The sequence below is a fragment of the Bombus affinis genome, chromosome 9, assembly GCF_024516045.1.
Source record: "Bombus affinis isolate iyBomAffi1 chromosome 9, iyBomAffi1.2, whole genome shotgun sequence".
NCBI classification, from domain to species: Eukaryota; Metazoa; Arthropoda; class Insecta; order Hymenoptera; family Apidae; genus Bombus; species Bombus affinis.
This window is the reverse complement of record NC_066352.1, coordinates 7737838-7761140: the sequence shown is the minus strand read 5'-3', so window position 1 is coordinate 7761140 and position 23303 is coordinate 7737838. Positions and strand designations below refer to the sequence as shown.

The following is a 23303-nucleotide window of genomic DNA, read 5'->3' as shown; positions in this document are numbered from 1 at the left end:
GAGTCTAAACTAATCCAAACATTCCTTACGTGGCTTACGGCATTCGGCCTGCGGATGGTAGTTCTGCTAGCAATAATTGTGATAACATCTTGTTGCTACAGTCTCGCCGTCCCTCCCTGATACTGAAATTCTGTTTCTACGTGGCAGTTTGCCTGGCATAACGAGCCATCCTGAAGGAACCTCAGTCCTAACGTCGAACATCGTGTCGTTACCCACATATGCCCATACATACACCTACCAGCGAATGTGGCTCGCACATGTAATCACGCTCTGTGAACTGGATATGGTTAGACCTCTTAATAACGTGCTACCTACGTAGAAGCGTACGTGTTAGAACGATGTATCTACCTCTTTCGCACTGGTACACGGTACAACACGGTGAATGCTGGATCTTGATACGATATTGATCGGTTGTGTGTATCATGGGAATCTCTTCACGACACCTAGCAACGCGCTGGACTTTTAACATGGTCGATTATTGCGCTACATTGAGTGTTCCAGCACCTATATGATAGGCACTCTACGCTGTTGATTTATCTGTTTTAATGTCTCCGAAGATGGATTAGTTGAATGTAAGAGCACGTTCATAGATGAACATATGTGGACGTGTAGCTATCTATGCGTATGATAGACAATTTGATATCGATGATATATGTATTATCTACAGGAATGTACATATTGTGATTTTTAAGAGATACAGTAACGCGATGGATTTGTATGAAGATTTTTGTCGGATGCAGGCCATAAACGTAATGTAGTAATCAAATTTTTTCATTCACGCGAGAGATAGGTATTAGGATACTTATGGAAAGATGAGCTAGATTTGGAAAAACCATTGGGAAATTATCGAAACGTTTTAGGAATTATTCCATTTGAAATCGTAAACTAGTGTCAATATTACAATAATAGTCGCGTCAATTTGGAATCGGATCGCGGTCTTACACGAATATAACATTCTGTTCGATTAATTTTCTTTCTATTTTTTTTTTTTTTTCAAGCAACCTATAATAAATTTGACAAATTATAAATCAGCTAATTTCCCTATTTGGAATAAGATTGTAAAATTACAGAAAAGAAATTCATATCTTATAATTTGTAAAATTATATATTCACTAATATGATTTTGTAAAAGATCTGTGGACTCGTATCTTATAGGTGTATCTCAGTATAAAAGAAGGCTAACAGCTCAAGACCTTAGAGGAAAGTACACATTGGTACAAGTATTGGTAAACTTATGTCTATATAAATTTGGAATAATATTTGACTTGATAAAACGAGATTATCGTGACGATGTATACTGAAAGGATTGTTCCAAAATGGAGTTTCCAAGACAGGAATACTAGACGTAAGATGTTGAGATGTGGTGCTGGTTCACACGCCATTGGGCGTGATCATTATTTTCCCGAGTCAAGGGGAAACGTGTCGTGGAATGGCATCACGATGGTCCATGTTCCATCGAGAAACGTACGAAGAAACATTGAGAAATATTGGAATTTTATGTGTCGAAAAATGTGAGCATCTTATGTTGGAAAATTGCTTGTTGTTGATAAAAAGGGATAAATGAATGTTCGCGCATGAAAATGTTTCTTAATGCTCGGAAAATATTGGGAAATAGAAAGAAGTAATTTAATGAAATATCACATTTGTACAAAGCATTTAAATTTATTTCCAGGAAGATTGAGATGAAATATTTGAGTATTGAAAATTGGGAATTTTATAAGAAATGTTGATAAATTCAAATAAAGATTCTTTTATTTCCAATAATTCTGCTACTACAATTTTTTTTCACTCGGTCATCCAACCTGTATAATTGTTCTACTTTCCTAACTGACGCAAATGCGGTATTTTTACTATTCCACAGGATTCTATTATCGCACGTCACCTTTCACTCTTCCTTGATTCAACAATGGCCCCGGTCTTTTCATCAAACTCTCTTGTAATGTGCCAACATAATGGCAGAAAGGGAACATTTGTCATTAATGACCAATGTTGATCGTTCCTTTTCGTATATATTTATATTACACATTTCTGCGTTGATCGTATATTTTCAGACATATTTCTAACCAGTTAAATTTTTAAAAATCTAAGTTTGTCTCTCCGAAGCAAGATTTTGATATTCTTTAAAACTGCTGAAAAGATGAAGTATATTCATAAAACATGAATGCTGCAAATATTCTTTTGAAATTTTTTTCAAGTGTGTAATTTCAACAGGTTGAAATGGATCCTAATCCAAAGTACAGAAATAAAATATAGCGAAATAGAGCACGTTTCATCTATGTTACAAACAAAAGGGACTAAAAGATTCATCAAAGACTTCAAAACTACCACGAATCTAAAGAATTAATTACACGTGCATATCATTTCCCCCTTTCTTCTATTACTCGCTTCAAAGACACAAAAATTCCAAAACACTTCTGAATGAAACCGCGAAGAACCTGCGTGACAAACATGAGTAAAAAACTAAGCTGATTTTCTCGGAGTGAGAAGCGTAAGGAACACCCGAGACTGCGAGATGAAAGCGAGACAGACGGAACGCAGATATTGTGAAGAGGTTCAGGTTCCGTACACGGTTGGTGCTGTAAACTCTGTTGAACTCTCATGCTTTCTGCGATGTGGAGAACCAGCTGAGTAGAAGGCACGAGTGTGTTGTACATGCCGAAGACGCATTAATATTAATGTACCGGGATTTACTGCGACACGGGCTGCTCGAGCCTCATGGGTAGGATGTATGTTTACAAATACGTTTCTCAATGTAGCCCCGCCCGACGGTTTGCCTTCAAGCTCGCAGTTCCATAGTCCAGGCGCGTTCTTCCTTACCGGAAGTAGCAAGTAACGTTGGCAAACTTGGACTCCCTGCATCTTGCAAGGGAGTTCCCTAAGGGGGCTTCCGGTACGGTCTGTTCTCGCCACAGAAATGGTTACGTTAAAGTGTGTCAAGGCATATCTTACCTTTTCTTCTCAAAGTACGTTCAGTCTGAAAATCGAGGGAATACTGTTCCCGTTGAGAAACGTACCAGCATGTCCTTGCATTCCCTAGATTCCTTGTCACATACGAAACTGGTGAACTGTTTCTCGTCTCTCCTTCTACTTTAGCTACAATGGCGACAGCTTCCTCAAATAATGTGCCCCGGGATGTTTCAATTCCTTATGAACGTTTTTGGTAGATTTCTTCTCACAGAAATTACTGCATAAGGTTCAGTTAAACTGCGAGTTGGAAATTTCTGATTTCCTATGTGAAAAAAAAAAAAGAAAAAAATGAATAAATTCTTCTCGTGGGAAATTCAGAGGTTTCAATATTGTTATGATAGAGATATAAGAATCGTTATCTATAAAACGATATCCTTTGTTCATATCTCGTATTGAAAGTTGCCTGTGATTTAATTTGCTGGAAATATGGTATCTGCGCCTTTCATTTTAAACAAGTTTCAATCCTCTTTTTAATGGCTTTACGCATTCGCATTTTCAAAGTTCTGTATGATTCCACGTAGAAGGTAACTTGATTACATTAAACTTATTACGAAATATTGATCCTTTTAAAACAGAATTTTTAAAAAGGGAAGTCCTGAAAGAAGATTAATATTAATAGCTTGTATTGGCTTATAAATATTAAATTATCTACATATGTACATTTAAAAATTATTCCGAACGATATTTGAATAAAGCTTTTAAAGAAAACAGATAAATAGTCCATGAATTATCTATCCATTTCCAAGAATATTTAATTCGTTATTTTTTATCTATCTGAAAAAATATAATAGGATAAATCATATTGACGTGTAGACAATGAATTTTTAATATATATTTAAAGATGAATATACATACTATATTCAGCTTGTAAAAAAAAGAGAAAACGAATGAAAAATTTAATTTATGCCAAAGACGATAAAATCATGTTTAGCTGTACAGATTACCCTTTGCCACTCGGAGATAACGCTGAATGCACGTTAAAATGAAAGTTCTATAAAAAAAAAAATTAGATTTCACAAGGCGACGAAAAGACTAATCTCCAACTGGCGAGTTAAGAGCAAGTTAAAGTTACAGGGCTCGATAGAACGTTTCATTAAACCGTCCACGTGGTCCGATTATTCTCACGCGATATAAAGTTTCTACCGTAATTCTCGCGAAATCGTTCGATAATTTCAACGCGACGCCACACGGCGTGCCTTTTTCCGTTTTTACAACATTTTAATGTGTCACATCAGGAGATTCATTGGGATAAAACGTGTCGATCATTTTTGCATCCGTTGAATCCGCGGCTCCGTCCAAAAATCCCAACGGAATTCAAAGTATTAACTTAAATTAACGTCACACGCGAATGCTTTATGGCCAATATAGACTATCGTGTTCGAGGAAGGCTACATAGTGTTGCTACGCTGTTCAATCGAGTGTGGAATATCGCATGATCGATGGTTCCCGTTCGATCACGTCCGCGGATTATCTATTTTTGTTTTAGAATGTCTGTGGTGAGATATCAAACTGGCTCATAGAAATCGTTGGTACGGAACATCAAATTCATAGAATGCCAAACATTAGTCTAGGAGATTATGATGCTTCGATACACATTTAATAGAATTTTCTAATCTGTTATCGTCTAATATACGAAACATCAAGATTGTTGTCCCGTAGATGGGGCACACTAAGCATTATTCTAGCGATTTATGATCTTCTCTCGTTCGATATATATCTGGTTAATAGAATTTTTGAATCTGTTATCGTCGAATAGGTATATGAAGGGCCGAGATTTTCGTACCATGGTAGATCGCTATGAAAGCTCGTGAGAGTACTTGCTTAAGTAAGCCGAAATTGGTTCGTCGGTGAGGTCAAACAGGCGTATCTAGACTACTAATTACCTAAGGGATTGGGACAAACTTAGCAGGACTCTCGGTGGAACAGGCGAACGATAGGGAAGTTCCACAAGCCCATTGCGTTTATATTCGCGATCGGGATCTTTCCTTAATCCTCATTGCCCTGGGAGGTTTCGAGAATCGTCCTAAGTCCACCAAGGCTGCTAGGAAATGGTCGGTGAACTTGCCATCGAATTTACAATTATACCAGCTTCGAGCCCTATCCTCCAAACCTGATACAACCGATAACGAGAATTTTGCCACTCGCATGACCCACGCACGGCAATGTTTTAAATTTGACTAGGAAATTACTTACTCCCTTGGGTTACTCTTTGGCTGACTTTCCGCAAGCATTTTATATTAAAGAGCAATTTTCGAGACTGCTACGGTTCCGCTTGTTCGCCAGATTATTAATGACGGAAGTCACGACTATGAGTGCACGTATTAAGGGCGTGCTAAGACGGAAGAAGGTCGGAGGCTGTAGAGCCGGAATTAATTAATGGCAATCAGTAAGGGTATTTAACCGTACATCCACGAACTACGTGTGGTTAATCGTCTCGATGTTCTTTGCCCGATAATTCATGGTTTCTCGTTGTACGTATCAGACGGACGTGTCTGTTGGCAGAGGACCTAGGTAAATCGGCCATTGTGAATGATATTATTGTTCTTGGCCGACGAGAAACAGATTTCCAAGCTGATATAAACCCCTGGTAAAAACGCAGGATGGAATAACAGCGTTAAGAGTGCAGACCTTTCCATGTAGCATGACTTTGTGCTTTTTGGTTAACAGCTTCAAGTGGCATAGATTCGCCGACCAAGCAAAAGGAGGAAGGCAGAAGCGACGCGCGCGGCTTCTTGAAAGAGCTCTCGTAGTCTCGTAGAGAACGAGAAAAGCCTGTAGACGTGACGTCACTCTTTGTGGAGACGCAGTTGGGGATTTCGTCGTTCGTAGTGGTTGGTCAAGGAGAGGGTGAATGACGTCACGTGCGCGTCGCGACGATCGTCGTTCTGAATACCGCTGACTTCCAGAAGATCTCTGTTCTTTCCAACATCCTTAACATTTTACGTGTGGAATATAAATTGTAATAATTGATACCAAAATTCGTACTAATATCGTTTGCAATTATATTTACAACAAATATAAGCTGATCTTGTAAGATTAACAGATTAAGGACCAACGTTGCAATATTTCATCAACAATTTTTTTAGTTAGTTTACGTTATTAAATTTTATCTTTTATCTGTGGTTATGGAAAGGGGGTTCCAAGGATTTACTTAATAATCTTTCTCATTATTATCTTTTTCATCTAGTTTATATAGTTTGAAGAAGTTGATGTATAACGCTATGATAACATCTTCTTATATCTAATCTTTGTAATGGTCTTTCGTATAGTAATTCAGAACGATGAGAAATCACGATACCAGATTGCCGTTTTTTAAAATAATGAAACATTTTTTTTTGTATGATTCCTGTAATGAATTTTTATAAAAAATGTGAAAATTATGTGTATGTTACTTTATTTTCGCTCTTCAATAAATTTGCTTTGTCCCCAATGGATTGATAGTTCCATAATTTCATTTGAATTATATTCTATAAATTGAGATAAAGTCAATGAACAAAAATGTGAATTATCATAGGTCATTATAACCACAGAAAAATTGTGAGTGTCTCGAAGCTCTTTTATTAACAGGAATTCAGTATGGCATGGATGAGTATATTACGGTAGAACAACTATGGAATTTTAATAAAAGCAGAAAAATGTTAATAAAATCGCAATGTTGAAATGAAATTTGCATTGAGCATACAGTTGCAATTTCCAAGTTAAATTGAATTCTTACATTTCTTTTTAATCTTACAATTTTCTATTATCATCGTACTGTTAGTACAACGATGTTTCAGGTACAATTATTAAATACGTTTTAATATTATCTACTTGTTATGAAAGAGTAACATTGTTTAATAAATTCTGAGAAAGATATATAATTTAATGAGCATATTTACAATATCAGGAAAATGTTGCGAATAAAATAAAAAATAATATCTCGTCAATATCCTCAAAAATCTGTAACTTATATTCTCATGAATGTATTTTATTTTATATGTTTCATTATTTTTTGTCAATTAATAGTAACAATTAAGTCATCGGAATTTTGCAGCATTCATTACAAATATAATTACGAACATTCATTACAATTTAGTACGAAATAGTAATACGTACTGGCTCGACAAATTCCAGCTTAATTTCTACAACTATAACAAGAGATATATAACATATATACATATAACAACTAAAACAACTATAACTCGGGACAAGTTTTTATTTAAAAAAAAAGTATCACTTCCATAATAAGAAAACTACATTTTACAATTTACCTGATACAATTATCTAGTCAAATTCACAAAATTGTAGCGAACGTACAGAAAGAAAATGTCTTTCACAAAGTCTCAATAAAACTTACAACAGAAACGAAATTTTTATAAACCCTTGTAATTGCTCATTGACCGTTCGAATCTCATTCCGCGGAAACATACATTCAATATCTGAGCATCGAATCGTTCTTTCGAATAAATCACTTTGTCCCGCTGTTCGCTCGTTCGTTTCAATCAATCTCATCGGAACACGTTATTTATCAAACGTCGAATCCATATTATTTCCAATATTTATACGGAAAATATGACTTGGAATAAATCGTGGCCAGAAACTACTTGCGAAAGAGAGAATTGAATGACCGTTGCCTACTCACGAGTTCGGATTGCGATGCGGGTGTGTTTTAATGTGTGTCGCGACGAACTGTACGGGCAACGCGAATGGCGCTAGGGAGGGGGAAAGTCGGCCGCGACGGAGGGGAGACGACAGTACGGTATACCGAAGACTCGTTTCGGTGGTGTGGTGGGGGTTACGGGGGTCCAGGCATGGAGAGGGCGCAGTTCCGCGCCATCCTCCGTATCGTTGACACGTCCTACGAAAAGAGTGTAGAGAGTCAGTCGGTACGTTCGCTTCTCTCGTGACTCGTCTTGTGCATTGATCCTTGATTTCTCGTGACACCGAGCGATCTCGTCGTTCGGTTTCCACGAGCCTGTCGTTTCGTGGTCGACGGAGCACGTAAGCATCTTCTTTATTTCAAATAACGCGCGTGCATCGGACAGTGCGCGTGCCGTGCGACCGTTGGGTCGCTGACTTTCAAAACAGTCTCGATCGCGCTCTCGACCTATCGACGACGTTGTGCCGGAGGAGCGCGTATATCGACCCGTGATCCTCTTCAATCGTTCTTGCATTCGTTTATTCTCACTGTGTCGTCAGTACGAAATTACCGTCTCGTATAGTGGATTGGTGAATTTCGGGTGTGACATTCTTTGTTCGGTTCAGTGAACATTTCACGGGGAACTATGTCGTCAACTGGCAACTATCTGTTCACCGCGGTGATTATCCTGATCGTCTCTGCGACCGGAATCGTCGCCACTGTGACCATGGATGCCAAGATTCGCGACGACTCTGACTTATCCCAGGTAAGAATTTTTTACGTTTTGTCCGTCTTTCTTATGCGTACCACGCATTCGTTTGGAATTAAATGTTTTTCGTTGCGCGTTGTTTCTCTATCCGAACGTGTTACGTGTCCTTCGACCTTCGTACCTTGGTGAAACATATATTTACTTCAACACATAGAGCCGCTTCACGCGTAAATGAAGTAAATAAATATACTACAGACGAGTACTTTTTGTTCATTAGTTCGCAACGATTGAAAGACTCGCGACCTTGCGTAATGTCAAGTATTGTCTGCTGTAACAAGATAACACTGTATATTCTGTATTCGTGAGAATCCCGAATGAAATTAAATACGACGAAATAAAATATGTTGTACGTTTCTGACGCATTCAATCGGCCCATGAAGGTTACTTTTAATTTGCATAGTTAACCTTGTTAACAGAGGTTACGACTCAATCTTTCAGGATATCGTGTTTTCTTCCGTGAAGTAGTTTTAATAAAATGTATAATGGAGGACGAAAAACTTCGAATGATGAAACAATTTAATTTTGAACTCGAAATATATTTGAATTAGCGAAGAATTTTCATAAAAGCTATATTAATTTATTGGATTAATATAATATTAATTGGATTAATTTATCTGCTTAGTATTATGTAAAATTGAGTTACATTTCATAACAAAATCGTATGAGACACTATTTACATGGATTTAGTGTTAAGTGATATTATCACGTTCGGAATTTATTTTTATGTCACCGTCAAATTACCAATAGAAACTCTAATAGGTTTTTTGTCGACACGAGTGAATCATTTAATTTTAGGACCTTCTCCGTGTGCTAACCTTTATGGCGAGGTTTACGCACCATCTCACATCATTCGGTTAATTAATGACGCAATAAAAGAGGCTGGCTGACATAAAATCGAGAGTCACTCGACTCTTTTCTTTGCGTCCATCGACTCGATTCTTTTTTTTTCTTGCAATGTTCCCACACCTTAGATTACACAAGGGAAGTGTAATTAGCCGATAAAAGAGAAAATTTGCTATTACAAAAGTTTTTTGTGTGAATAAATTGTCAATCTTTTCTCGTTTAAGGTAGCGAGAGATTAATTCCGCGAGATTATTCTAATTTTTAGTGGAGCAATTGTTCGTGCACTTTATTAGATGAATATTTCCGTAGAAAGTGTTTCCGAATGTTTTTTTAGATATTAAATAAATTTGTTAAATTGCCTAATTTTTTGCGTTAGATACTTCTGTACTAATTCATATATTTGTTTAACATTTTTATTATCTTTATTTCATTATTCTTCATGTTTTGTGTAGATTCACAACATAAATTCGTTCTGTTCTTATTTATATCGAAATACTATACAGTATGCAGATATAAAAACAAGATGGCTCTATGTTACATCCATATGTTTTATTATTTTCAATGCAAATAGTAGGAACATTATTTTAAGGATTGGAAATTAATGGAATATGACGTTCTTCGAACTATATAAAAAATCTGAAAAATTTCTGTGAATTTAGGGGAAATGTAACGACTATGTAAAACAATTACTGCATAAGGGGATAAATCTTTTCTGCAAATCTTTATCAAAAGCGAATATTTTACTAAAATATTCAATTTTCCGCGAATAATGTAGATTTTGCGAGATACAGGCAAACTTTCATATATTATTTCTAAATTATATTAAAAAATCATCATACGTACCACCTTCTATTACTGCATAATATTTTTCTTGCTTTTCTGCAAAAACTCTCCGAATTTCATTAAAATATTCAATCTTCAGTCGACTGTGGAAGTTTGATAATACCCTTGTACTGTTGTTAAATTGTATTAAAAAGTCACACAAATTGAAAATCACACTATACACACAAAGTTGTCCCCATTTCCAATCAAATTTATTAATAAATTTGACAAAAAACAATGCATCATATTCTTCTCGCTTTTCGTTTAAAATATCTTCAAAAACCGGAGGAAATTTTCTAGAAATTTTATTTCACGAATCGTTCGATATTATTCACTTGACGATCGAGTCAATTTTTCACGCGATCTCGTTTAAAAAGGTGAGTTCTATAACCGGAGGCGCCCAGTCTTCCACGGATCGCGTTTCACGTTTAGTTAAATGGACTGATCTACATTAAATCCCCCGGAGATTCCTTTGGCGGCTTTGAATTCATCTCGCTGAATATTACAATAATGCGTATCCAGCTTCGAAGGCAGGCCGAATGGATCCCACCCACCAACTTGTTGCTGCGACAAAAATCGTCAGGACGTTTTCGCTTGGGGCTAGTTTTCACTTCGATCGATTCAACAAACTACTTGCTGCCGCTGGTCCCCGAACTCGATTTCCACAGCTTTTATTTCATTCCATGCTCGGCACCGAACTTCCACGATTCTTTTTATCACCGAGAAATATGATTCGGTCCGGCTTTTAACCTTTTCGCGGTCGTGGAACGTACAGCTTTTAATTTTGTCCCACGACACGACGATTGTTTGCTCGAATCTGAAGGTTTCCGACATTGATTTGCGGCTCTAAAATCGAGTTTACTCGCGTAAAGTACAATAAACGCACTTTATTCGATCTTTTCATAAAAATTTGTAGAAAAATTATAAATTGGAATTATAAATTTAGGTTTTACACGTGAACTGAGGGGATTGAATGATATTTTGGAAAAGATTTTGTGTAAAAATATATTTCATTACTGAAAAATATTAAATTATAAGTATAAATGTGAATGAATCGTTTAGATTTCATCGTTTTCTGTGATTCCGAGGTATAATAAATTTTCCATGTAATATTACACGATATGCTTCAAACTATATCAGCAAATATAGAAAGATTGATTACTTGTGAAGTAACATTACGGTTAAAGTTTAAAGCCAATGAAGAAACTTTCAAGAGAAAATGGATCAATTTTGAATAATTTACTAAAAATATCAATAGGAATTTTAACTAGAGGAATAATAATATGTTATTAGTTTGTATAATTGCTGTCCAATACATTATTTATATAACACGTATATAACATAGTAACACGATATACAATATTTCTGGTGATATATTTCCTAATATTCCTTCACAGATTACATTCTACCTATTAATAGATTCTACGTCTTTTAAACATGAAGGATAATGGCTTTCTTTACACGTACAAACCTTTATTAACCTTTCATTCACTACTTTCCACAAGAATATTTTATTCGACTATCTCGATCACGTTTGCAACGAAAGCTAACTCGGGATCAATTTCTATTTCCTTTCAACTTCTCGTATTTTCAGAAAAATCTTATACGTATGTGCCGTATTTGCCCAGTAGACTGTAACTCGTATGAGCGAGAAAACAAGCTTTGGATAAAATACAAGGAATATTTTTATTAAAGCTATTATACACTTTCGTATATGTTGAAAATTACATTTTATAAAATTTCACATATTCTCAATTTTTCATACGAGATTGTCCTATAAATTACAAATTACCGTATAAATTGCAAATTATCCTATTACACTAGAAATTTCGTGGTTCATTGTCTAAAGCAATACGAAATCGTAAGCCGTACAAAATCACATTTAGCCAAGATACATACACATATATTGTATATATTTACATTTGCGTTCGTAGCTGTAAAATAGAGTGCCGTGTAATAGAGAATATAGCATGTGAAATCAGATTACATATGTCAATATAATGTACAATGGTTTTAATGTGACACGGATTAACAATAGTCTCCATCGCTGTCATACGCGTCTAATTCGTCCATTGTTTCGTTCGTTTGGAGTATCGGGAACGCATGAATTCCTGGCGCTGCGCTGTTCCATTTCACCCTTTCTTCCCTGGAAAGTCGTGGTGCTACACGGTCAACCGCGTAACTGAAACGGTCATTGCCAATGTCAAAGCCGTTCTCAGTTTCCGCCCTCCACTCTCTCATTCTCTTTTCATCACCAAGGCTCAGCTTCTGCCAGCAAGTGGCCTTGCCTTTCACTTTTTTTCGTACAATGCCTACGTTAAGTCCCGCTAAGTTCCATTCATGTCGGTGGCAGTCAGGTGCAAACAGGTAGATTGGTTACGCTTGTGTGTACAATACACGTTCGTTCATGATAACGACCATGTTGGCCTTCGAAGATTCTGTTTGATATTAACGCCATTACGCTCCAATGACTTCCTCGTTTCTCTATAGGTATACCGGTGTTGCACAAATATGCATACGTAATAGGGTATTTGAATACTTGTAGAAACTTTTTATCAACATATTACAACATATAACAAACATATTACATAAACATATGTGTTTAACATGTAATAAAACATTTTGAAATTTCATTAGCGCCGTAACGAGACACAATTACCGCACTTATCTCGCTCGTATTATTAAAATTTGAAACGCATTTGGAAATGTGTATAAAAGTTATAAAATATTTATTGAAAGTATATACCTCGTAGTGTTTGAATAGTTCATTATTCACTATTTAGTATAGTGATCTCAATAATCTCATTATTAATAAATCTCAATATTTAGTTTAGTTTAGTTAATATTTTGTTCAGTATTTATTACCTCTTTAACGCTTGGGTATTATTATACTTGAGATAGCTATTCATGCTGACTTTTTAGTGTAAATACATGTTTGTGGTAAATATCTTGTAACTTCTATATACATTTTCCGAGTTATTTCAAATTTTACCAACATCACGAGAATCGAGTCTTGCAATGCAGACAAACGTAAACAGAGATCATTTTTCTTATGAGAGTTTCCATTGTAACTGTTGTGTTTCAGTAAAATTACATTTTTGCCAAATTCCATTCTTATTAGGTCGTCCGAAAAGTTTCTTTCGTTTTATAAGGATATAATGAATGCACAACATTTTCCGTTTTATATTATTTTATCGAATTACGTATGATCCATTTCGTTCTATCAAAATAAAGATCAGAACGTATGACGGATTAGGTTTCATGTTTGTAGAAAGACGTGTCTGTAAAAGAAAGACACTTTTCGGACAACCTAATCTAAGTATGAAGAAGGTGCTGTTTTCTTTGAAACCTGTTTAACGTGAAACTAATTCAAATAATTAATTCAGAATGACGAAGTAATTTCTGTTGCTGTCAGCCTTTGAAGATTCTGTTTAACATTAACACCATTACGCGCCAATGATTCCCCTGTTTTTCCTGTTGGGAAGCGGTTGAGCCCTCTTCTTGTCGGTCATGAGTGTATGTGCATATGATAAATGCCGGAGGAACGAACAGGAAATGTGAATAAATATTATCTTTCGGAATTAAAAAAGAAAAACGCGTGGGAAGTAATTATTCCGGATATGAGATTTCGGACCTGTAACTTGTATCGAAAATTTTCTGCCGATTTTTTTTTTCTTCATGTCGGTTATTTATGGGGTAAACGCGATCAGTATATGTACAATCAAAATATTTTATGAAATGTTATTTTATTCATATGCGTGTGTAATATTTGGTGAACAGGTTTTCTTTTTTCATGAGCAATTTCATTTTGCGTATAGGCAGTTATTATTGTTATTTATAGCAAGTCCAACATTGATAATATTACAATTCTAGGAATGAGTTGAATTGAATTTTAATTTCAATGAAATATTTCAAACAAATCCAGGTTCAAAATTTTCAATCCTTGATAACGTTAAACAAACATTTGGATTCGTTTTTTGAATTTAAATGGTATTTTGAAACATCAGGAAGTTAGATAATTTAATATTTGTTTTTGGTTTGATATTAATCATACTGATATCTGTTCCGTGTCATCAACGATACACTCAGTATATGGTGTCATTATTGTAATATGATCGTTTCAGCAACCACAAACAATAAATTTTTTCCAATGACACGCATGTCTCAATGAAACGAAAGCTGTAAAATTAGCATAAAACATAATAGGATTTTTGACTGCAAGGTGACTCCAAATAACAGATACAAACCAATTCACAAAATTTGTTCTGCAATCAATTAAATGACTTAATTAGTCACAGTTGTCAGATTATCTTCTGTAGCAATATTTTAAAGTTCATTGGAAACTGTATATTTGTGTTATAAAAAACTGAAAATTACGTTTCCATTTCCAATATTTCTCAATGTATTACTTTTCCAAACTATTGTAATGACACATAGAACACAAAATCACCGCAGTTCATTTTCCTTAATATACATTTTTCTGCTATTGTAATTCTTTCTCTTGTTGCTCTTCTTGACCAATGCGATATCAAAAACAATGTTAAGCATTCAATATTTATCACAAACAGATTTTTTTCTGTCTTTGGTATCGTGTAGTCAATGATCTAAATAATTCGATGGCGAAGTGTTATTACAATTGGTAGAATGAGGGAATAGCTGGGGCAGGAATCATGGTACCGGATGTCATTTTTAAGTTGAGCAACAGATGGTCCCAGAGTTGTGAAACGTAAGAAACTTATCCATAGCTAGAAGTCGTTTCGTCCCGGAGGCGGACCGTATGTTCATCTATGGGATTCCTGGAATTTTATTTTTTTTCTCTTCTACTAATGGAACACGTTGCATGCTTCTAACTAGAGATTAGATTTTCAGTGTCTCTAAAAAATACAGATACGTTTACCGGATTAGGTATTGAAATTTCATTTATCAGTATTGAGAAAAATATTAATCTGTTCATTAAACAATATGAATTTTCTTTTGATATACTTTAAAACATTTTATGGTTATAAATAGAGATGTGTCCTACTTAATTCCATTAAATATCTAAATGTTTTGAATATTCCGTACATTTTTCCATGTTATGTGCATCCTGTACGTTTTTCAAAATCCCCATAAATATCTATATGAATATCCACAATCTACCTATAATAAATAATATGCAAAAATACTTTTTGCAGTCACAGCACGTACGTTTTTGCCGTTCATTTAAATCTCTTTCGAACACATAAAACTCCGCAACCTGATCGTGTCATAAGAATTACAATATAGGACTAAAAGTTTCCAAAACTACTTAATAAACTCGAAAGACAAGAATAACTTAATTAGCCAGATCTTCACCCATTTGCTCGAAAACGCGTCAGACCATAAACTCGCAGCAGCTCATAAGGTTCTCGATTTGTAGTATCTCCGTGAGAAGCGTACCGCGCATCAGGTGTTCCTTCATCTGTTTGCACGTCGACTTGGCGCAGCATTTGCGTGCACCCAAGACCCGTAACTGGGTTCGATTCGTTTCTCCAGAGCGCCGCCGACGCTCGAAATTAAGGCAAATATTTTACCAAGGGAAGTAGTGGAATTCGCATGAACGGCCTTCGGCTGGAGCGAATCGAGAGTGGTCGAACGATGACTTGAGGTGAACGAACACTGCCAGTCGGTATGGTCTCTCATTCTCTCCTCCGGACGATCCTCTCTTCGGTTCTCTTCTCGTTGCGCGCCTCCACCGGATATTTTTAACTTTAACAAGCGGTTCGTGCTGAGACGAAACAATGCGCTACGTCCCGCTGTGTACTAGGCGTGCTTTTATGCGCACGATACAAGCATTACGCCGCGATATATCGTTTGAGAAAGAAGTCTTTCTCATGAGGTCGCTTCGTAACGAGAAAACGTGTTTCCACTTTGACTATATTCACGCCAAATACCTCGTACGTGTGCTATTGCGTCGTCAGTGTTGGTAGACCGATAGATACAATAAGCTCCGCAGCTTGCAAACATTGAACCCCCTCCTGCCCTCTGTTTAAATGGAATTTGCAGCCGTTCCCTTATTGCGAACGCAGTGCATTCGCGCGTGTTCATCGCCACGAATACTTTGTGCTCTCCCACGCTAAAAGGTTGCAACCCTTTTGCAGCTAAACATTTGTCCACGATACGTCGTGTCGAATGAGGCAAGATATCACGGACAATATAACTGACAATGAGATGTATGAAAGATTATAAACGCAGGTTGGTAAATTGATGGTACAGGATTTTTCTACTTGTACTTTTGTACTGTGTGCACTTTATGATTGGAATTTTTTTAATTTAAATATTTGTTGTTCGTTCCTTCGTAATATAGGGTAAATATGTTGGAAATAAAATGAGTAAGAAAACAATTTTTCGATTAAGTATCGCTATCTTTGCTTGCTAAATGAGATGCTTACTGGAATGTTTCTTTTTTTACGGTTGTACACATATTCGAAGTTATAATCTTTATTGATAGATTTTAACGAAATCTTCCATTCATTTGTCTTTAATTAACTATTTGCATTCTGAAAGAATTCTACCAAATTTGTTTGGATATCTTCGTTACTCTTACAGTTACGAGGATTATAATCCTATTCACATTATTCTGTGTATTCCTTCACATGATTCTATTAACATTTCTACAAATTTCTGCCCTGTGTTCTATATATTGTTATTTTCCACGAATACGACATTTTCACCTAATAAACCAGGCTAATTATCGCATTTCATGCGAGACCAATAAGTACCTTAACACTTCTTGACGAAAGTGTGCTTTACGTACGTTCGAGGATCTGTATACCAATTATTCAGTGACAAAGACTCCATCGTCTCGATTATCTGTTACAAACGGAAACTTCTCCCTTCGATCATCCTGTCGAGAAGTTTGACTTTCACGTTTGTGTAAAACAAACTCCGTATATCGCCTTATATACCGTAGTAAGAATCGTCCGTTACAAACGGATAGTCAAAGAAGTTGATCCTATCGATCCGTCGAGCATCCGGATTGAGTGGTTCGAAGTATCATAAACGCGTCTCTTTCACGATCCATCCCTTGTATGTTCGGGATCGAGCCGATAGCGTAGCGACGTTTCATAGAAACCGGTACAATACGTCGCGTAGGCGCCTCAGGCCACCCGAAGAAACTACGCTTGTATTTCTCGTAAAATATGGAAACCCATAAAGATCAGTGCCTTGTGCCGCGTTAGCGAAAAGGCGTCGGAGAATTTTCCGAGTCTGTTCTCCCTTTTCTTCTTTTTCTCCCTTTTCTTTCTTCTTACCATTTCTTCTCCACCTTCGTCTTTCAATTTTTTCTATTTTATTCACCCCTTTCTGTACACCATATCGAGTACAGTAACTCGCGAAAGTATTCCAACACCTGTATAGAAACGTTTTATGAATACATTGCGAAACATTTTGAAATCTCATTAGCATTCTAATGAGATTCGACTATCACGATCGGTTAAGCACGAGGCAAATCTGTAGATATATATGTAGAAGCTAGAAAATATTTAGCATAAACGATTTTCTGAAAAGTACCATGGAAAAATACAACGTATATGCCATTTAACGGAATGTTAAATTTATTTGTAATTTCCTTACGAACTTTTCGAATAAGCTAATGCAACATTTGTGCAAATACGCGAAATAGTCAAACCTAAGTAGACTATTATTTTATTTGTTAAATACTATAACAAGCACTATATTTTAGATATTTTACTCATCTTCGAAAATTATGTGCACTCTGCGTATTTTTTCACAATTAAATTTCTCATAAATAAAAAATCCACAATCTAGTGATGTATTGCTGTTAGTTTCATCCATTAGTTTTTCATTAGTTTATATATTTTACTGACTTTCCTGTATTGGCGCTACGAATCGACCGAAATATTCGGATATTTACGAACGATAGTGTACACACAGGTCGAATTCGTTTCTTTATTTCGTTCCATCGAGAAATTTTCCTGGTGACAACTTCCGCTGCGTCCTTCCCTCGTTTTCGCCACTCCGTGTCCCCAAGGCCTCGGGGGATTTCCCTTTTAGCTGAGAGAAAAGTCGCCGTGTGTACGAAAGCGTTGCTTTTACGGCGCGAACAGGGAATTAACAATGAGAGAAGAAGACCAGACAATTTCCAGTTGCGGGAGTAGTATCGCTTTCCGGAACTTAGCGTGGCGCGGCCAGGCTGGGTACAAGTGGAAGCCGCCTTTGTCGATTTCCTTCTTGCTATTCTTTGTAAAACACGTCCTTTGACGCGATTTCAATCAGGTGTTTCGTTGAATTTTATATTGCTTCTTCTTTTTTCTTTTTTTTTTCTTTAGACGTTTGAGGTTTTTATGTCGCATACGGTTCGTTTGTTTCTTAGAAGAAGGTATTTGTAGTTCGTGGATTTAGCAAGGACTAATAGAATGAGTGAAGAAATACGCTAGGTGATATAAGTGAAAAGTTTCTGAGACAAATTTAAGTTTGGAAATTTTAACTTAAAATTAGTTTAATGAGAACAAGCATTTGCTATTTCCATGCCTTAATAGTAATAAACTTGTATTTTAGAATAGAATTATATCATATGTAATCTATCTTACTACAGAGAACTTACTACAATAATTGTCGGAAAGTATAAATTTGTGTCTTCAAATATTATAGTAATGGATTTACACCTTGATTTAATGTAAAATGTAATGCTGTAGTAAGGTACTGTAAGCCGTAGAAGTCACTTGCTACGAATTGATTACTTGTTTCTTAGGTTATTTGTGCAATGTTGTTGATACAGATTCATTTCGTTATTCTAAATTTCGAAACTGATGTACAATTTAATATAAAATATATAATAATGTCAAACGGTTTGAAGAAGGTGTAATAAAAGAAGTAATGAATGCCACAACTTAACAAGATACAAATTTTCTCTTAGATTATACGTATTATTATTAGATTATATATACGTGCTATGATATTAGAAGAAAATCCGATAGAAAATTATACGAAATCCATTTTTGTAAAGGATTTGAGTAATCTTTCTGATTTTTGCAATTTCCACAGTATGCTGATGTTGCGCAAGTGTACGTAATAGGGTATATGTTAAGAACTATACTTTTGAGACTCGAGTTTATTGAATAGTCGCCATAGTGTAGGATTGTACGATACAGGAGCTGACTAGAAAGAGTTTTCTAGTATATAAGTACATTTATTTTATTTATACCTCAAAATTTTATGTTATGTTACTTTTTCTATATCTATATGATCTGGATCTTGAAACGTGTATGGTTTTAGAAATTAGATTTGTAGACGAATGAGTATTACCAGTGCATAAATAACATTCCGTATGTAACAAGAATAATAAGAATAGAGTCACAAATTAATTATAACTGTTACGTTTAAACGAAATTACACTTTTGTCAAATTCAATTCCACGAATAAGAGGACGATCTTCTGGCGTTTTATAACAAAAGTTACATATAATATTTTTGAATGATGCAATATTCATTTTTTGCTCTACTATAGTAACATCCAATTTTTTTCGTTCCCATCAATTATCTCAGATTTCATTCCTAATTTATTTCAATAATAAAAGTTATATTCCACACAGATCGGGTCGACTAAGAAAACAAAATTATCATCGTTAATATAAACAGATTAAATTGCGTGAAAAGAATTTTTCTAAATTTTCAGTGCAAAGATTCTTAAATAATTAAATTAACTTTCGTAGGAATTTCATGTTACATCGTACATGATAACTTTAAGAAATTATCATTGCCCTAGGAATCTGTTAATATGATCGATGGATAAAGGTAGAAATCGTTCCATGAAATTGCAATGAGAATAACGTTTCACAGGGAGTAATAACATTCCACAAGTCAATTCTTAAATATTGTGCAGGTTCTGCAGTTCATCATCTCAGGAATATGTTTCCCTCGTCCAATCACGATGCGTAGAATATGTGTAGCAATACATACTGGTGATAGCTAGTAATGTGTATCGATCTGAGACGCATCAAAGGTCGTGGTAATAGGTTGGTTATGTTGTGTATGCCAACATTAATAGTATTGGTACGTTTCAGTAGATCGTGGTGTTCAATTATGCTCAGTGCATCGATATCAATATTCCATCGAACATATATTTCACTTGGATTAATTTTTAAGTAACCAAAGTAATTCCCCGTGATTCGTTTACTTCAAGTATCTGGCAAGTTTCTGGCAATTATTCGTTGCAATCTCAAACATACTTTCATCGCTGTTATTATACCGTTCGAATCAATGTTAAATTAAAATAATGGAAAATAACATTACAGCGAGGAAAAGATAAAATGTCTTGAAGAATGAAAAAGTGGTAGATAAAATATTTGAGCTAAAGAGGACAGAATAAATGTTCGGATATTTTTGAGCAACGGTTTACTCCGGAATTGGTCGATAGGTCCCTCACGGACCAGACTAGGACGTTGATAAAGGTCGGCACAGATTCACCGACCATGAATATTCCAGCGCCAAAAAGCGAGCCACAAACTTTGGTGTTCCAGAAATCGCACGGTATGCCCATTATATCACGGCAACGCATTGTGACGGTGTTCCAGGAGACGGTAAGCCCGGCCGTATCGCGCGTTTCACTTATATAATTTACATCGACGCGTATTATAACCTGGTTGGTGCTGGGCACGTAACGGAGTGTACCGAGCGCATACCGGATGAGCGGCATACACAGACTATGCCACTAGTTCTGAATGGAATTCATGTAACTTCGTCACACGAAACCAATTTCTTCCTTTCTCATGAATAATTAGCGATTACGTTCTGTTTCTATCCTTTGTCTGTAATCGAAAGCGGAATTTTCTACTAGGTTGTGTCATAAGTACATTCATATTTTCTTAAAATGGCAGGTTATTATTTTTACATAAAATCTGTCTAAGGAGTAATGTATTTATCCCATTTCTTTAGAAACTCAGAGCAATTTTCATAACATCTTTGAAACGTAGGTACACATAAATGAAAAACGAACGAATTTGTTGCTCGATCAAATATAAATCTCAGACGCGAGCGTGTGGATGTAGTAGGTACTTACATACTTACATAGGTTCACGAAACTATTCGAACTACATAAGTAGGTAGACATAGTTACTTTTTATGAATGTACTGTGCGTGTTGTACGAAACATCTCGAAATACCATAAGCACCGTTTTCAGACTCGACTGTCGTGATTAATCCATCGGGAACGACGTCTGTACACCGTACGTATTCTCGTTTCGTTCTCGTCGGTCGGGAATTTTGTACGGGCCGTCGCATGCCTTACGGATTCTTGATACGTCGCGTCACCTACGTATCTCTGTTATGGTTTTACCTCTACGTACGAGATTTCACAACATCTCTCAAGGATGACTGACCGTAGTAATAATATTTGCATTATGCAGAGACTAAATCTTTCGAATCCTTTTCTAGAATCGTAGTCCAGTTCTGGTAGTCGTTTCACGATAAGTTATGGCTTCAACAAGTCAGGGAATCGTAGTAGGAACTTGGTAGAAAGTGAGAAAGCAGTAATTGCAGTGTAAATGAGAATCAAGTAGTCACAGAGACCAGCACGGAAGCAGTGGATTCCAGTTTCGGTTGATGAAATATACGTATAATTGTCGAGTAAATCCATTATCAAGTTATATCTTCCCACTAAAGAAATTTTCCATGCTCCAGAATATTTCCCGAAAGTTATCAGCAGTGATCGTTTTCTACTTATATCTAAATTTCTATACTTTACAAACGATGTTGAAGAAAATCATTATCAATCGTCGTTAAGTAGCTTCGCAAGCTATATATATTTGAATAATATACAAAAATATGATACATTCTTAATTCGATAAAAATATCGTAGGCCTCACAGAAAGAACTCGCGAATCGTATGTCGTCTTTTCACATGGGTTAATTAGCAGGTGTTCAATTACTTTCGTGAACTAGTGTATGTATTTATCTCTTTTTACTTGCTCGATTTTATTTATTTATTACCTATTAAAAGGTTTCCATTTTTATCGATTCCATCCAAAAATCGACGAAATAATTCCCTTTGGCGTTGACAAAATAAAAATGACAGACGAACATAACAAAAAATACTGAACACTTCGTATTTCTTTCTTTTCGTTAACTGAATACCATGTCTGTATAAATGCGTCTGACGCATATAGGGAATTCCACTTTAAGGCGTGTTTATAAACGTGCGACCCTGAAGCAGCGTCTTTTGAAGCGACACCCATCCTTCGAGGTTCGAGAATCGTTAGAAGTTCACGAGTGTGAATAAATCGCGGAATATCGAGGATAGGATACTTTATCCGAGATTTCTGTAAAAGGCGAGATTAATTATGACTTGGTTTTGTCCTTGAAGATACGCCGGTGGCTGGAATATACTCTCGAGAATACCAATGAGAGTGATTCAATGCTTAAATGCGTGTAGCATAAAGATTCAATCCTTTGATCCTTTTTCCTCTCGACTTGGCTTTAATCGTGCCATTCGTGATTTCATAGAACGAGGTCGCAACTTAAAGTCTTTGCATTTTTATTGAAATTCTCGATGCTGGTTTAATTTTACGCAGTTTAAACCTGGTTTTAAATTATCCAAATTGTAATTAACGAATGGTAAAAAATAGGAGGTTCAAAGGAGACGAAAGATTGGAGGAAATAAGTTTGATCTGACACGATTCTTAATAAGAAATTCTTTCAATTATAGAGCTAAAAAAAAGGCAACGAGTATGAATTAGTTTTAGTTATGTGTGCAATCACGACTTTGAACATTGTGAAAACTCTTTCTCTCGCCGTTTATCTCTGGTTTATTTAGGATTGTAGTTACAGTTCGATAAAGGGAAGATGTACGAAGTTTAATGTAAATTTTAACTTTAATTTCAATTCTTCAGACGGTGAATTATTAGATACAGTAGCTACTAACGTAATAGTATGGTAAACGGTTAAACATGATGTTTTAAACATATTCAGTTGCAACGTAATTTGCATTCTCGTCGTTTACTTTAAAGTTTGAGCTCGTAATCTTTTCTTTTTTCTTTTGAAAGAAATTAATTCGAAACTTATGTCCATTTCTCTGAGACAGATGTAATTGGTAAAATTTGTGGGCTCGCGTACACGAGCCTCGCCAGCTTAGAGCTCGGAATTAAGGAGCGACTTACTCCTTGAATGTTCGTACGGTCGTAAAGTTTCGCGACACAGAAGCAGAATTCGTAAATTCGCGTGACAGAGGCGCGGCTAGCCGCGCACCGTTCCACTCTGGCGAATTGAGTTTTCTTACGAATACTCGCGAACCTCCGCCTCTCCCTTTTGT

General features: G+C 35.9%; 1 protein-coding gene and 2 long non-coding RNA genes across 5 annotated transcripts in view; 1 reads left to right on the top strand and 2 right to left on the bottom strand.

Moving 5' to 3' along the window:
* Positions 1–2195: 2195 nt before the first annotated feature.
* Positions 2196–3901, bottom strand: LOC126920034 (uncharacterized). The gene is made up of 2 exons (XR_007711870.1): positions 3015–3901; positions 2196–2897 (listed from the first exon to the last, which is right to left on the bottom strand). It is a non-coding gene; the product is annotated as an uncharacterized LOC126920034 (long non-coding RNA).
* A 4-nt stretch (positions 3902–3905) lies between these two features.
* Positions 3906–6095, bottom strand: LOC126920035 (uncharacterized). Its single transcript, XR_007711871.1, has 3 exons — positions 5978–6095; positions 5161–5897; positions 3906–5077 (listed from the first exon to the last, which is right to left on the bottom strand). It is a non-coding gene; the product is annotated as an uncharacterized LOC126920035 (long non-coding RNA).
* A 1668-nt stretch (positions 6096–7763) lies between these two features.
* LOC126920004 (fasciclin-1) overlaps positions 7764–23303 on the top strand; it is a 382295-nt gene continuing 366755 nt past the window's right edge. For all 3 annotated transcript variants that reach the window (XM_050729812.1, XM_050729813.1, XM_050729811.1), the window contains exon 1: positions 7764–8351. In XM_050729812.1, the coding sequence (XP_050585769.1) occupies positions 8232–8351 (120 nt within the window). In that variant the 5' untranslated portion in view covers positions 7764–8231. The remainder of the gene's footprint in view (positions 8352–23303) is intronic.